The 16541-nt window shown below is 38.5% G+C and overlaps 1 protein-coding gene across 4 annotated transcripts in view; it reads right to left on the bottom strand.

Annotated features, from left to right (window-relative positions):
• VMP1 (vacuole membrane protein 1) overlaps positions 1-16541 on the bottom strand; it is a 130026-nt gene that overhangs the window by 8206 nt on the left and 105279 nt on the right. For all 4 annotated transcript variants that reach the window (XM_027518000.1, XM_027517998.1, XM_027517999.1 and 1 more), the window contains one exon: positions 13823-13884. In XM_027518000.1, coding sequence (XP_027373801.1) covers positions 13823-13884 — 62 coding nt within the window. The remainder of the gene's footprint in view (positions 1-13822; positions 13885-16541) is intronic.

Genomic DNA, 16541 nt, shown 5'->3' with positions numbered 1-16541 from the left:
AGTAGCCTGTTTTTTGATAGCACCAAAAGCAGCTTTTAAAGGCAGAGAAGCCTAGAAACAATGGTCTGTGAACATTTTTGATATATGGATATTATTCATGCAAAGAGTAAAATGTATAAATACAAATTTAAAAGGATAAAATATAGATGAAGCATTAAACAATTTAAAATGTCTCATTATGATGACTTTCATGCTATCTTTAGCAAATATTTCTGATTAATGGGGCATAGAAAAGACAATAAATTGCAGCGTGCCCCCTGTAAGCCCCTTTTGTACTGAGAACTCCTACTCTTATCCTGGGCTTCTGAATGGTGAAGAATCCGCCTGCCGATACAGCAGATACAGGTTCAATCCCTAGGTCAGGAAGATCCCCTGGAGGAGGAGAATAGCAACTCACTCCAGTATTCTTGCCTGGGAAATCCCAGACAGAGGAGCCTGGTGGGCTACAGTCCATGGGGTTGCAAAGAGTCAAACGCAACTGAGCAACTAAACAACACTCCTTCCCTGTACTTGTAATACCTAATTTGTGATCTTCTGACATATGGATTGAGGGAGTGCCAACCAGACTGATGGTAAGCTATATCCTCCATGGATGTATAGCCGTAATTATGTCTATTTGTAGAACCATAATAATGCTATTTACATTACAAAAATACACAAAAAAAGGAAATGACAAAGATGAAAATAAATATAAATAGAAGTTCTATTTTAGTCCCACCAATGGTGGAGACCACTGGAATAGACCAGGGAACTGAACTGCAAGGGGTACAAATACTATATATATATACAAATATATATATATATATACACACACACACAAATACATATACAAATATATATATATAAAAAACTTTACCTGTTCCCAAAAGGTCAAAATATCTTAAGGTTTAGTTAGCAGAACAACTCAGTGTAAAATTGTTAGGTAACATATTAGAGAAAAAAAGACAGCTACTTCTACAAAGATCCAGACCAAGGCTCTCTTTTCTCTTGCCCTTCCATGCTTTAGAGTGGCTCTTACAGACCACTGTAAAGAGGACCTTTAAGAACCCAGACAGCCAGACCTCAAGAAACTGAGATTTGTGCCCACAGTTAAACTTATATTTGTTTTAAATGAATATTAGAGTTTTTAGAATTTTCTTGAGTGAGGATCACTGTATGTAAATCAATAAATCAAATTTATCCTCTGACTCCAGAGAATTCCTCTATCAGTTGAGATTTGGCCTGGGAGCTGAGGAGTCCTAAACAGACTCTTCTAGACTGAAGCTACAGACTCTTCTGCTAAAGAGATTAAATTTTATAATTAAGGTACTATGCTGTGCTTAGTCGCTCAGTGGTGTCCGGCTCTTTGCGACCCCCTGACTATAGCCCGTCAGGCTCCTCTGTCCATGGGATTCTCCAGGTAAATATATTGGAGTGGGTTGCCATGCCCTCTTCCGGGGGATCTTCCCAACCCAGGTATCGAACCCAGGTCTCCTGCTTTGCAGGCAGATTCTTTACTGTCTGAGCCACCAGCAAAGCCCAGTTAAGGTACTAGTAGGATTTATTTTCTGGAGAAGGAAATGGCAACCCACTCCAGTGTTCTTGCCTGGAGAATCCCAGGGATGGGGGAGCCTGGTGGGCTGTCCGTCTCCGGGGTCGCACAGAGTTGGGACAGGACTGAAGTGACTTAGCAGGATATATTTTCAGGGATGAAATAAAAGCCCATCCGTACCCCATCTCCATTACATGCTCATCTGTCTTCTGAACAAAAGAGGCAATGACAGTAAAGCAGAAGTTCAGTGACAAGGTGGACTAGCAAGTCCCTTTCTCGATATCAGTCCCATAAGTAATTCTTTGTTTTCAGAAATGTGCGCATTTTAGTCAAATGCAGTAGAATTGAATACCACTCCTCCATAACCATCCCCCCTCACCCCCGCCCCCGCTGGGCAGTGAGGCCAGGATCTAAACAGGCTTAACGGTTAGTATTTTAATGAGTTGTCATTTCCTGTCTGATAAAGATTCTCACAGTATTTAACCACCAGTTTCCCTGGGGCCCGAATAGTACTAGAACTCTATTCATAGTGACTCAGAATGGATCTCAGGCTCCTAGCCTGATTCAACAATGATACATTGCCCTACAAATGAAAACACACACACACACACAAACCACCAAAAAACCCCCCCCCCAAAAAACAAAACCTTTCTTGCCTCCTAAGGTAGACTGCTCAGGAGATGAAGCAGGCAAGGCAAGAGGGGAGGTAGTTCATCAAACAATCTTTCTGAAGAAGCCAAAGGTCATCATGCTAACATTCATTAATATTTATAGCCTTCTAGTCCTCAGAGATTAGAGACAGAAAAAGAGAAACAAATTGATCTCTAATTAACCCAGGAATATGACAAGTAAACGAAATGGTGTCAGCTGCAAATCAACTTATATTTAACCTAGTAAAACTGAGATCCAGTAATACTAGGTGACTGAAATGAAAGTGTTAAAATCTAGGGCTTTCTCATATACATAAGTTTGAGTTGATAGTCTCTGGCACCATCTAAAATTCGTTGTGATTCAACCTCAGGATTTGGGATTAAAACATCTTGAGTTTCATTCACAGCTGTGCCCCTTTCAAATTATTAAAACCTCTTTTGTACTCAAGTTAGTCTATTGTGTGCTGAGTAGAATTATAAACACTTGACACCGTCAGTTTCTTAGCTGCTGTGTAGAAGGAAGACCATTGCTTTATCGAGAAACATCAGGTGTATGGTTTCTACTGCCTCACAGCATATTTCTATCACCAGCGTCTTTCAAAAAAAGTAATTGGCAACTGCACTTGCTTTTGAACATTTGGAATTGTTTTCTTTGAGAATCAAAATGAAAGTAATACCTCCTTACAATTAGCAGCTACTCTTTGAAATACGCTGTCATTAAAGGGAAGCTTTTGAAAACAAACCTCATTTCGGAATGTAGACGTGAGCAACAGAAGCCAAACAGGCATTTATGTTAATGAATGAGGCCAGAGCTAAAGAAGTGGTCTATGAGAACCAAGTAAAGTGATTGGCTGCCAAACAAAACCCTGTTAAAAGTCAACTGATTTCAGTTACAGAAAATGACAGACTGATGGTAGCTTTATATGGTGACAAATTCATCTGTGGCTGGCTGAATCCACTGAGTTCTAAGAAAGAAAAGAAATCAGCAACAGGGACCCACAGACCCAAAGGTCAAGAATAAAGAATAGTTTGTGGAATTTTAAACTTAAGGTGAAATAGCATGGAACCTCACTGGCCTTTATATCATGATGGTAAATGGATTAAAAAAAAAAAAAGTGACTATTGACAGGAATTTAATCTCATCAAGAAAAATCTAGTTACTCCAACCATTAGGCAGAAAATCACTAAATGCAGTACATAACCTCAAAAAGAAAAGCCAGGATCTCTGACCTCAATGAACTTCATCCATAAGGGTGATTAGAAGAATAAGGGGGAAAAAATGCATTTAAACCTACAGTACCAACCCCAGCAGGTTTCTCAAAATAACCCCAGTAGCACCAAGTTTCAGCAGTGCCAGGCTGATACAAGTGTGAACAAGGAGACCGGCTAGAAAGAACTCATGCCGGCTTCTTGTCACATGAGGCAGCCTTTGGGAACCAGCTCTCTCATCCAAATCTCCAACTTCAAGCAGATTTCTTCATTGTCTTCTACAGAGCTATCTCAATGTCCCTCTTCTCCACTTCAAAAGATTTGGAAATCTTCATTTCAGCCTTGAAGGAAGAAGTGGTTAAGGAGGATAAATCAATCCACTCAGGCTTTTGATCCTATCTCCTTACATTTCTTACTATTTACATGAATTTGAATACGTTTCAGTTTCCCATGAAGCCAGTGATAATACCCTACAGATTTTATTATGCAGTTTCATAAAAATATGTAAAGCATCTGGCAGAGTTCTTACTAAATGCTAATATCCAACCCATGTCCTTCCTTTTTTTTTTCATTTGTATTTTCCATCTCTAGCTTTTTACTAGAGTATTTCCCTCAACCTAAAATATACAGAGGTCTCCCCTAATAATGAATAAATGAGTTCAATTAATCAACATATTTATAGAACACTTAAAAATGTGTCAGGTGTGACCTTGGCCTGACTTTTTCTTTACTCACAATGTAGTCTGATATAACTGGGTTTCAGTATTCCTCATTCTACTGAAATGCTCTAATTATGGTTAATATTAACTTCCTAATACAATGTCCATTTCTCACTTTACAGTCTAACTCCAGAGATCTTGCTTTAACCTTTCACTATCCTGCCTCACCTGTATCTATAACAAAAATACAAAGGAGTTAAAAGTCAAAAGAGAAGATAAACTACAGGAAGAGGACATGAAGAGGAAGGAGTATTCTACCTGAAGTATAGAAGATTATATATATTAAAGTCAGTATGTACAACTGAGTCTCAGCAGCTGGGGTCTTAAAAATCTCTGTATCCTCTTCCAGTTAATACAATTATTTGTGTTCTACACTTCCATAACTTTTTCTGATTATCTTACAATGATCAAAAAAAGTCAAAGAGAATTGAGTATGCAAACCATTATATTTTTAAATGAAAGGACAGATTTTTTTTCTGTAGAAGAAAAAGTCCAGGCAAACACAGCTCATTCTGACCACCTGACCAACAAGAAACAACATTAAGATTCAAGCACTTAATTACTCTGGTTAAAATGATCTCTCTTGCCACAGGCAAGTCCGACTCTGAGGTCAAACGTCAAGTTAACTCAGAAACAGGAGACAGCAGAGCATGGAACATTCTGTATCTGGTAAAAAGTCCCTGCTCCAGTCAACCCCATCCCCCGAGTTCAATGACTGAATTATGGAAACTTTCTTGTGTGGTTAAACTGGGGACTTTGTCTTCCAATAAGACCCTGGCAACCGAACAATGAGCCAATGATCTGCTTATGGTTTGTTACGAGTCATAGTCTTGATGTTATTTTCTGGGAATTCTCATCCTCTATTTCGTGAGAATACAGGAACATGTCATCTTAATCATGATTTTAAAGTTAGACTTTGGTCGTGCTCTTTAAGAAATAGGTCCAAGTCTTTCATTGGAGAAAATCTAAAATTAAATAAAAATTAAGTTTAAAATCTTAAAAAAAAAAAAAAGGCTGTAACAAATGTAAGGCCTTTGAAGCTCCAAAGTTCCCTCTTTGGTTCTGTCCTCTGACTTACTTCAGCTTAGGATACAAGAGAGTGAAAAAAAATCCATCACATGCTTAATCTTTTTTCAGATCCTTTTCTTTGTCCTCTTGACAAAAATACCATAAACCAAAAGGCTTTTTCAAGGCTATTACCTTTTTCTAACTTTTCAGAATATGTTACTGACATTATATCTGTTCAGAGTTTCATATATAAGTAGATAAACCCTTTGATTTAGGAGTAGATAACAGGGATATCTTTCCTTAAGCCTATTGATACTAATGGTTACTTTCCAGAACTGTGCAAGAAATAAATCTACATATTATTTCTGGTCAAGGGAGGGGAATTATTTACCTTTAAAATTACAATAAAGTTTGGAGGTAGGGCTTATATGCTCTCTGGGACCTTACGAGTGTCATACCATGACATGCTATACTAAAAATACCACAGGTCAAAGGCATACTTATTATGTAGCTGGGCCATTTCATCGTCACACTAAGACTAGAGCCATTTGTGGAAGAGATATTTCTTTCAGCCATCAGTACAGCATTCAGAGCTGTATAAAACTGATAAGAAATCTCACCACCAGAGATGTAATGGTCAACTCTAAATGATTATTCCCTTGCCACCTGGGGAGGTGAGTAGTCTGACATGGCAGGCCACATGTACACCTGCGTAGACAAAATGTGAAACAAAACCCCAGGCAAAACTAACTTATCAAAACTAAGAGTCATCTTGCTTATGTCCAATCTCTTTTTTATCCATCTTCTCCTGCTTCCGAGCTCTCCCTTTAATCATACTCTAGGCTCTACTACTTGCTCACCTATCTTGCACTGAGAAATGCTCATAGAAGCATTTCTCAAATGCTTTTGTTCAAAGAAGCAAAAAAAAGGAAACATTTCAAATGTTCATCAATGGGAGAGTGGATGAATAAATGGGATAATATACAATGGTCAAAATGAACAATTTTTTTTTCAGGTACAAAGTTTATTACCAGAGACATAGCACAGCAAGTGGGAGAGCACACAGAGAAACTGTTAGAAGCAAGGCAGAGACACACACCCTGAGAGCGAGGGTGTGGGCGACCCCCTTGGTGAGGAGGAACCCAAAACGAACGATTTCAGCAGCACATAAAAATATTAGCACCATAACAATAAGCAAAAAGTCTCAAAAGATTACATATAGTCTGATACACATGTTATTAAGTTAAAAAGACTAAAATAAAAAATTATATGAGTTATTTATAGCCACTCTGAGTCCACATCCTTATCAATAAAAGAAAGGAAAATACTGATCATATAGGACTGGAATTAGAACTAAACAGTAACCACAATTGTGTGTGAAGTGTTCACGGTGTTTAATAAATAGTACTCTCAAGAATTACTTGTAAACTCTTTGATGAAAAACTTTGTCCTGGTAAAAGGCGTTTTACTCATCAGAGAGTAAAGAAACGGGTACTTTCTTTAGGAGAAGTAAGCCTTCCTCAATCTTCCCTGACAGCACATAAAATAGTCACCTAATACTCGACCATTCTGTTCACAGTCAGCAGAAACTTTGGAAAACAAGAGGTGAAAAGAGGCAACATAAAAATGGAGAGGAAAGGCATTTTAAAAATCCACATGCCTTAGAATTTTAAATCACTGACATGAGTGCATTTCAACTACATGTAGGGTATTTTGAGATAGAACATTTCACATTTTGACTGCAAGTTGGAAAGATCACCAGTGGTCTCCTGAAACTGGGGAAGAAATGCTACTCAAAAGAACACTGTTTGCAACAACAGCAATTACAAGTGGATACAGAGAGGAATTAAATAAGCAGCCTGTGTCAGCGTTTACATTCAAACTCAGATTTGTTTTGTCCAAAGCCTACCTGCTCTTTTTACGTTATATTCCATAGCTGTCCTTACTCTCAGGATTCATTTTTCATGCTTCCTTGGCTTAGTATCTCATAATTTTAAATCTGAACTGTTGCTGACTTTGTCTTAATTTTTTCTTTTGATTTTTACTCTACCGTAACAATTCATCACTACCTTAATTGTAGGTACATAGGAGAAGGCAATGGCAACCTACTCCAGTACTCTTGCCTGGCAAATCCCATGGACGGAGGAGCCTGGTAGGATGCAGTCCATGGGGTTGCTAGGAGTCAGACACAACTGAGCGACTTCACTTTCACTTTTCACTTTCATGCATTGGAGAAGGAAATGGCAACCCACTCCAGTGTTCTTGCCTGGAGAAGCCCAGGGACGGGGGAGCCTGGTAGGCTGCTGTCTATGGGGTCGCACAGAGTCGGACACGACTGAAGTGACTTAACAGTTTTAAATATGGTTCAAAACATGGTCCATTGGAGAAGGGAATGGCAAACCACTTCAATATTCTTGCCTTGAGAACCCCATTAAAAGTATGAAAAGGCAAAAAGATAGGACACTGAAAAATGAACTCCCCAGGTCGGTAGGTGCCCAATATGCTACTGGAGATCAGTGGAGAAATAACTCCAGAAAGAATGAAGAGACGGAACCAAAACAAAAATAACACCCAGTTGTGGATGTGACTGGTGATGGTGATGGAAGTAAAATCTGATGCCGTAAAGAGCAATATTGCATAGGTCCCTGAATCAAGGCATATTGGAAGTGGTCAAACAGGTGATGGCAAGAGTGAATGTCGACATTTTACAAATCAGAGAACTAAAATGGACTGGAATGGGTGAATTTAACTCAGATGACCATTATATCTACTACTGTGGACAAGAATCCCTTAGAATAAATGTAGTCGTAGTCAACAAAAGAGTCCGAAATGCAGTACTTGGATGCAATCTCAAAAATGACAGAATGATCTCTGTTCGTTTCCAAGGCAAAGCATTCAATATCACAGTAATCCAAGTCTATGCCCTGACCAGTAATGCTGAAGAAGCTGAAGTTGAATCGTTCTTTGAAGACCTATAAGACCTTCTAGAACTAATACCCAAAAAAGATGTCCTTTTCATTATAGGGGCCTGGAATGCAAAAGCAGGAAGTCAAGAAATAACTGGAGTAACAGGGAAATTTGGCCTTGGAATACGGAATGAAGCAGGGCAAAGGCTAATAGAGTTTTGCCAAGTGAACGCACTGGTCATAGCAAACACCCTCTTCCAACAACACAGGAGAAGACTCTACACATGGACATCACCACCAGATAGTCAACACCGAAATCAGATTGATTATATTCTTTGCAGCCAAAGAAGGAGAAGCTCTATACAGTCAGCAAAAACAAGACCGGGAGCTGACTGTGGCTCAGATCATGAACTCCTTATTGCCAAATTCAGACTTAAATTGAAGAAAGTGGGGGAAACCACTAGACCATTCAGGTATGACCTAAATCAAATCCCTTACGATTACACAGTGCAAGTGACAAATAGATTCAAAGGATTAGATCTGATAGAGTGCCTGAAGAGCTATGGACAGACATTTGTGACATTGTACAGGAGGCCTTGATCACTATCAAGGCCATCCCCAAGAAAAAGAAATGGAAAAAGGGACATGAGTTTGAACAAGCTCTGGGAGTGGATGATGGACAGGGAGGCCTGGCGTGCTGCAGTCTACGGGGTTGCAAAGAGTTGTACACAACTGAGTGACTGAACTGAACTGAAGTTTTAAATATCCTTCAAAGTGCTATATTCCAAATTTTACTAGTTTAGTTTGATGATTTGCCATACACAAACACACACACACACACAATTATCATATTAACAGTGTCAAGAGGGAGAGCTAAGAAAGGAGAATATTTCTATGGCATATTACATGCAGTATTTTCAGTTCAGTTCAATGAATCTATGGAATCAATTTATCTGTTCTCCTTTCCTTTTTTTTAAATTATTTTAATTGTCTCCTTTCCTTTTCTGAAATAAACTGCTAAGCTATTTATTATGATATAAAATAAGAGATTTAGGTCTACTAAAAATTCATTCTCCTGGTTTAAGTTAATTTTCAGTCGAGGCTTGGGGATATTATTTATTAATTATCACCTGAACCCTTGTATAGCATTTCCTACTTCAAAATATAGGAAAACAAACCATGTCAAGCTTAAGTGGAGAATTCAATTAAAAGATAAAAGTTATTACAAAGATGATAAAGATATCCATTCAGTTCAGTTCAGTTCAGTCGCTCAGTCCGACTCTTTGCGACCCCATGAATCGCAGCACGCCAGGCCTCCCTGTCCATCACCAACTCCCGGAGTTCACCCAAACTAATGTGCATTGAGTCGGTGATGCCATCCAGCCATCTCATCCTCTGTTGCCCCCTTCTCCTCCTGCCCTCAATCCCTCCCAGCAGCAATGAGTCAACTCTTCACATGAGGTGGCCAAAGTACTGGAGTATCAGCCTCAGCGTCAGTCCTTCCAATGAACACCCAGGACTGGTCTCCTTTAGGATGGTCTGGTTGGATCTCCTTGCAGTCCAAGGCACTCTCAAGAGTCTTCTCCAACACCACAGTTCAAAAACATCAATTCTTTGGCGCTCAGCTTTCTTCACAGTCCAGCTCTCACATCCATACATGACCACTGGAAAAACCATAGCCTTGACTAGACGGACATTTGTTGGCAAAGTAATATCTCTACTTTTTAATATGCTATCTAGGTGGGTCATAACTTCCCTTCCAAGGAGTAAGTGTCTTTTAATTTCATGGCTGCAATCACCATCTGCAGTGATTTTGGAGCCCCCGAAAATAAAGTCTGACACTGTTTCCACTGTTTCCCCATCCCTTTCCCATGAAGTGATGGGACCAGATGCCATGATCTTAGTTTTCTGAATGTTGAGCTTTAAGCCAACTTTTTCACTCTCCTCTTTCACTTTCATCAAGAGGCTTTTTAGTTCCTCTTCACTTTCTGCCATAAGGGTGGTGTCATCTGCATATCTGAGGTTATTGATATTTCTCCTGGCAATCTTCATTCCAGCTCATGCTTCTTCCAGACCAGCATTTCTCATGATGTACTCTGCATATAAGTTAAATAAGCAGGGTGACAATATACAGTCTTGACATACTCCTTTTCCTATTTGGAACCAGTCTGTTGTTCCATGTCCAGTTCTAACTGTTGCTTCCTGACCTGCATATAGGTTTCTCAAGAGGCAAGTCAGGTGGTCTGGTAGTCCCATCTCTTTCAGAATTTGAAGCAGGGCAAAAGCTAATAGAGTTTTGCCAAGAGAATGCGCTGGTCATAGCAAACACTCTCTTCCAACAACACAAGAGAAGACTCTACATATGCACATCACCAGATGGTCAACACCAAAATCAGATTGATTATATTCTTTGAAGCCAACGATGGAGATGCTCTATACAGTCAGCAAAAACAAGACTGGGAGCGACTGTGGCTCAGATCATGAACTCTTTATTGCCAAATTTCGACTTAGATTGAAGAAAGTAGGGAAAACCATTAGACCACTCAGGTATGACCTAAATCAAATCCCTTATGATTATACAGTGGAAGTGAGAAATAGATTTAAGGGACTAGCTCTGATAGACAGAGTGCCTGATGAAGTATGGACAGAGGTTCGTGACATTGTACAGGAGACAGGGATCAAGACCATCCCCATGGAAAAGATACCCATTAGCATCTGGTAATAAAGAATTATTATACTGCTAGGTCTAATTGTTTATACTACTTAATATTTTATCTGGAAAACAAGTTGATGGATAATCCCTGTAGATAGTGCTGGGGGGGGGGGGGGGGAATGATGATATCAGGACATTCCAACATGTGTCCTGCAAATAGTTTTTAAAATATGATACATGCAAAACCAAACCAAACTACCACCCATTCCAGTAGGTCTTGAATATCTCAGAATAACTTTATGTAAAATCATCTTTAAGAGGAATCACTGGAATTATTATTATTTTTTAGGGGCTGTGCTAGAGGAGACAGTCAAGGGAAGGGACTACTGATTTTGAAAAATATAAGGAATAAGAAATTGTTACTTTAGTATGTTGGTCTAGCTTAAAAATACTTTTATGGCTATTTACTGTAACTTTATTTTTTGACTACACTTAATGGGATCTTAGTTCCCTGACCAGGGATCAAATCTGTGCCCCCTGCATTGGAAGTACAGTCTTAACCACTAGGTCCCCAGGGAAATCTCATATTGCTATTTATTATAGATAAGTAATGTAACTTCTTAGAAACTCTAAAGGCTGGGGAAACAGAAGAATCTGGGCTATACAAATCATTTGATAATTCCTACTGGCCAGATCTTTATTTGGACACCACGTGTTCATTTATTCACCAGATATTTATCAAGAACCTGCTATGTGTCAATCAAGATGCCAGGTGCTGTGGACACAACAGCAGACAAAAATAAGCATGGCCTCGGCTATTAAGAAGCTTACAGGGTAGTTGCAAAAGGACAGTAACCATACACCCTTCAAACATGAATGTAAAAACGCAACTGTCAGTGCGTGCACTACATACTGCTAAGAGGCCCCTAGGAAAAAGGGTAATTGTGACCCAGTCAAGGAAGATGCTTTTGTGAAGATAATAGCTGAAGTCTAAAGGATATTCTCTGGGCGAGTAGTTCTCAGAGGGATTGGTGGTGACAGCAGCAGTTTACTACTTGTCAGGGAACATGTGACAATGTCTGGGGACATTTTTGATTGTCACAACTGGGAGATACTAGTGGCATGTAGTGAGTAGAGGACAAGGGTGCAGCTAAATACCTTACAATGCGCAGGGCAGTCCCCAACAACAAAAAATTATCTGGCCTAACATGTCAATAGTGTCAAGGTTGAGAAACCCTGAGCAGGTCAAAGGGAAAAACACGAGCAAAGACCAGTTGTGGGAGACTCAAGCAGAGAAAACTACAGGGGATAGATCATTCAGGGCTACAGAGACCATGGTAAGGAGTTTTAGCTTTACCTTAAGAATGAAGGGGAAAAACAACAAGGAACTATATGAATATCCTGTGATAAACCATAATGGAAAATACAATGTCAATCAACTGTACTTCAACTAAAAATTTTTTTGAAAAAAATGAAGGGGAAAAAAAATGAAGGCTTTCAAGAAAAGGAAGAACCAGAGAGTGAAGACAGTGGTGGTGACAAGGTCAGACATGATTTTTAAAAGGTTACTAACTGCAGTATGGCAGATAGACTGGAAGGAAATGAAACTGGCTGTGTGTGTTTGAGATAGGTAGCTAACGTAACTTCTTAGAAACTCTAAAGGGTGGGGAAACACAAGGTACTAGTGGTGAGGATGTAGAAGTAGCTGGAGAAGTTCCTTCTATAAATGTTCAGTATGAAAAGAGGAGAAAGAATGAATGTTCTGTGCTGCATGCACAGTCGTTCCTGCGTGTGGGTTGGTGTGGTAGTCCTGTACGTTCTTCAGAATTCTCTCAAGGTGGCACAATAATCTAAAAGGATGAAATGTCACCTTCATATTTCAAAAAAGGGACAAGAATATTCCTTCTTTCTTTTTGAATGTGACATATTGTGACTTAAAAACCACTTTTTAAGTAAGAATTCAGGCAACAAAAAACTGGAGTAATTAAAATTTAATTTACAAAACATAATCTATATTCCTAATCAGAAGAGTAGGTTGTAAAATCAATGGTTGACTCCACTGAGTATATTCTCAAGAATATGTTTTTCCTCAATTACTATATTAATACCTAAGCAGAAAATTTTAACAACTCTTTTATCATAGAACATACCATACACAGAAAAGAGTAAGTAATATACAATGAACGGTCCAAAGAATAATAAAACTAGTATTTATGAACTCACTATCAAGTGGCAAGTTTTCAAGAGCAAAATTTTTCATAAAAGTTTTTTTTAATAAAAGGTTTTAGGATAAAGATTTGTGTTAAACTACATAAAGGACACTTCAATTTACACATTTTAAACACAATTTAACACTTTCCCACTAACCCACCATAGGACATTTATGCTATTAAATGAAAAGAAAACCTCTCACTCACAAACACTGAATTAAAAAAAAAATCATATACTGAAAAAAAAGGGCTCATTTACTATCTGGCAGGATTCACATTCAAGTTGACATTAATTTGATTAACCAAACAGTCCTTTCCATACTGTTTTATCAAAGTCAAGTCCAAAAGTTTGTGACACTGTCATTTAAAGCATATGTTAAAACTGCTGTTACTCATTTAGACATACAAATAAAAGCTTCGGATAGCCTTTTAAAACGGCCTAATTTTTTTCTAATGAAGTAATAGATTCATAACACATATTTTGGTATCTTATCAAGCCTTACTTAATGAAATGTTAATATTTTATGTAGGATTATATACAAATGAAATACAACTGTGTATCTGGCATCCAATTTTGGCTGAAAGTCATAGCATTGTACCAAAGCACCGTTAAACTCTTAACGATATACACATGTCTTGTACTAAAGAGAATTTTGTATTTCTTTGGAGAGGCAAGTCTCAAACTGCAAAGCTTCTTTTAAATCAAGAATTATATGACTTGATACATGTTTGGCTCAGAATTAAACAAGGATAATCTGAGCTTCATCACTCCCTACTGTAAGAGGTTTACCTTCAATTTAACTAATAATGGGGCAAAATATTTTTCCTACTCCAAGAATAAAGAGCTATCACAAAAATTGTATACAAGAATTCCTTTTCACACCTGTCCTCTCATTCAAACCATGATGAGAGCATTAGCCCTTAAAGGTTACTCACCCAATGAAAGCCACCATCTGCTCCACTATATGTTTGCTGAATGCTACGATCACGAAGAGTTTCTGTAAAGAAAATGCCAGTCAAAATAAAGATTTCTCTTATTATCAAAAAAACCAATATAAACTCACAATTCTGACAACAGTGCTAACTGCAATTTAAAAAGCTCTTAAAAAACAAAACCAAACACCATCTGACAAATGCTACCTACTTTGTATTTGAAAGATGTTTTTCCTTAAGCACAGTTCTCATCTTGCCAGGATACATGACCATGTCTGAGGGAAAAATATGAGTCACGAAACCCAAGGCTGGGTGCATGATCCACATGTTCTACGTGTTTTAGAATGGAGTATACAACTGAGGTCATGGGTTCCCGTATGGCCTCCATCACTGAAATTAAAGTTGATCAGTTTGATGACAGGTGTCTGGGCTAAATCTAATCCAGAGGATCTTCCATATCCTTTATGGACAGTTTTTACAAAAGAATTTGAATAGTCAAAGCAATCTTGAGAAAGAAAAAGAGCTAGACAAATCAAGCTCCCTGACTTCAGACTACACTGCAAAGATACAGTAATCAAGACGGTATGGTACTGCGACAAAAACAGAAATATAGATCAATGGAAGAGGACAGGAAGACCAGAGATAAACCTCACACAAGGTCACCTTGTCCTTAAAAAGAAGAAAGAATATACAATGGACAACAGAGCTTCTTCAATAAACAGTGCTGGGAAGACTGGACAGCTACAGGTAAAAGGATGAAATTAGAACACTCCCTAATACCATTCAAAAAAAAAACTAAAAGTGGATTAAAGAGCTAAATGTAAGGCCAGATACTAAAACTCTTAGAGGAAAACAGGCAGAACACTCTGACATAAATGGCAGCAAGATCCTTCTTGACCTCCTATGGTAATGAAAACAAAATTAAACAAATGGGACCTAATTGAACCTAAAAAGCTCTTGCACAGCAAAGGAAACCATAAACAAGACGAAAGGACAGCTCTCAGAATGGGAGAAAATATTTGCAAAGGAAGCAACTGACAAAGGATTAATCTCCAAAATATACAAGCTCATGTAGCTCAATATCAAAACCACAAACAACCCAATAAAAAAATGGGCGGGAGACCTAAACAAACATTTCTCCAAAGAAGACATACAGATGACCAACAAATACCTGAAAAGATGCTCAACACAGCTCATTATTAGAGAAATGCAAATCGAACTACAATGAGGTATCACTTCACACCTGTCACAATGGCCACCGTAAAAAAAATCTACAAACAATAAATGCTGGAGAGGATGTAGAGAAAAGGGAACCCTCTTGCACTATTGGTGGAAATGTAAATTAATACAATCACTATGGAGAACAGTATAGAGGTTTCTTAAAAAACTAAAAACTACCAAGTGACCCAGTAATCCCACTACAGGGCATATAAACTGAGAAAACCATAATTCAAAGAGACACATGTAGCCCAGTGCTCACTGCAGCACTATTTACAACAGCCAGGACACGGAATCAACCTAAATGTCCATCAACAGATGAATGGATAAAGAGGATGTGGTACATATATACGATGGATTATTACTCAGCCAACAAATACAGTATGTTAATGCACATCTATGGTATCCAGAAAAATGGTACTGATGAACATATCTGCAGCACGGTAATAGAGACAGATGTAGAGAAGAGACAGGAGCGGGCGGGATGAACTGGGAGAGTAGCACTGACGTGTACACACTACCGCGTGTAACACAGATAGCTAGGGGGAGGCTGCTGCACAGCACAGCGAGCTCGGCTCTACGCTCTGTGACGACCTAGAGGAGTGGGGCAGGGAGGTGGGTGGGAAGGAGGCTCAAGAGGGAGGGGATACCTGTATTCTTAAGGCTGATTCTCACTGCTGTACACCAGAAACTAACAAACACTGTAAAGCAATTATATGCCAATTGTTTTTTAAAAAGTATCACTGAAAGTTTCATTCTCAGATCCTGAATAAGCTTGGATTTTCAGGCTGAGGGTACAAGCAGAGATATCAACAAGTTTTGGGGAATCTTCATCAGATCTGGGGAATTTTCTGTTTGGTGTTACTAAGGTATTCTTCATTAATTAAGATACTGATTCCTTACTTAACTCATAAAGAAAGATGCCTTTAGGCTTACAGGTAGCAAGTATTTTCAACTCAGCATATATTACAAAAAGTACTTACTATGGATAATGTAAGCATTAATAAGACTTTTATGGAACACAAAGATGGGAAGAATACTTCTTTAATATGCTGAAGAAATTTACGAGTTTTCCGATGTACAGTATAAAGACGATTAAGTACAAAAAATAATACGTATAAGGATAAACTGTAAAGGCCTCAGCAGTAAAAACAGTGTATTACAGAAGTTCACAGAAAGAAAGAAAAGGTCACATAAGTACAACTAATTTGAGATTCTGAAAATGATATTAAAATTTAGCTTTAAAGGACTGATAATAATTCTCTGAATTGTTGTTGAGGTTTAGTCACTAAGTGATGTCTGACTCTTTTGCTACCCCATGAACTGTAGCCGGCCAGGCTGCTCTGTCCATGGGATATCCCAGGTAGGACTACTAGAGTAGGTTGCCATTTCCTTCTCCAGGGGATCTTCCTGAGCCAGAGATCAAACCCACATCTCCTGCATTGGCAGGTGGGTCCTCTACCACTGAATCACCTGGAAAGTCCAATTCTCTGAATAAATATGA

The sequence above is a fragment of the Bos indicus x Bos taurus genome, chromosome 19 (assembly GCF_003369695.1).
Source record: "Bos indicus x Bos taurus breed Angus x Brahman F1 hybrid chromosome 19, Bos_hybrid_MaternalHap_v2.0, whole genome shotgun sequence".
NCBI classification, from domain to species: domain Eukaryota; kingdom Metazoa; phylum Chordata; class Mammalia; order Artiodactyla; family Bovidae; genus Bos; species Bos indicus x Bos taurus.
This window is presented reverse-complemented; position numbering and strand designations above follow the sequence as displayed.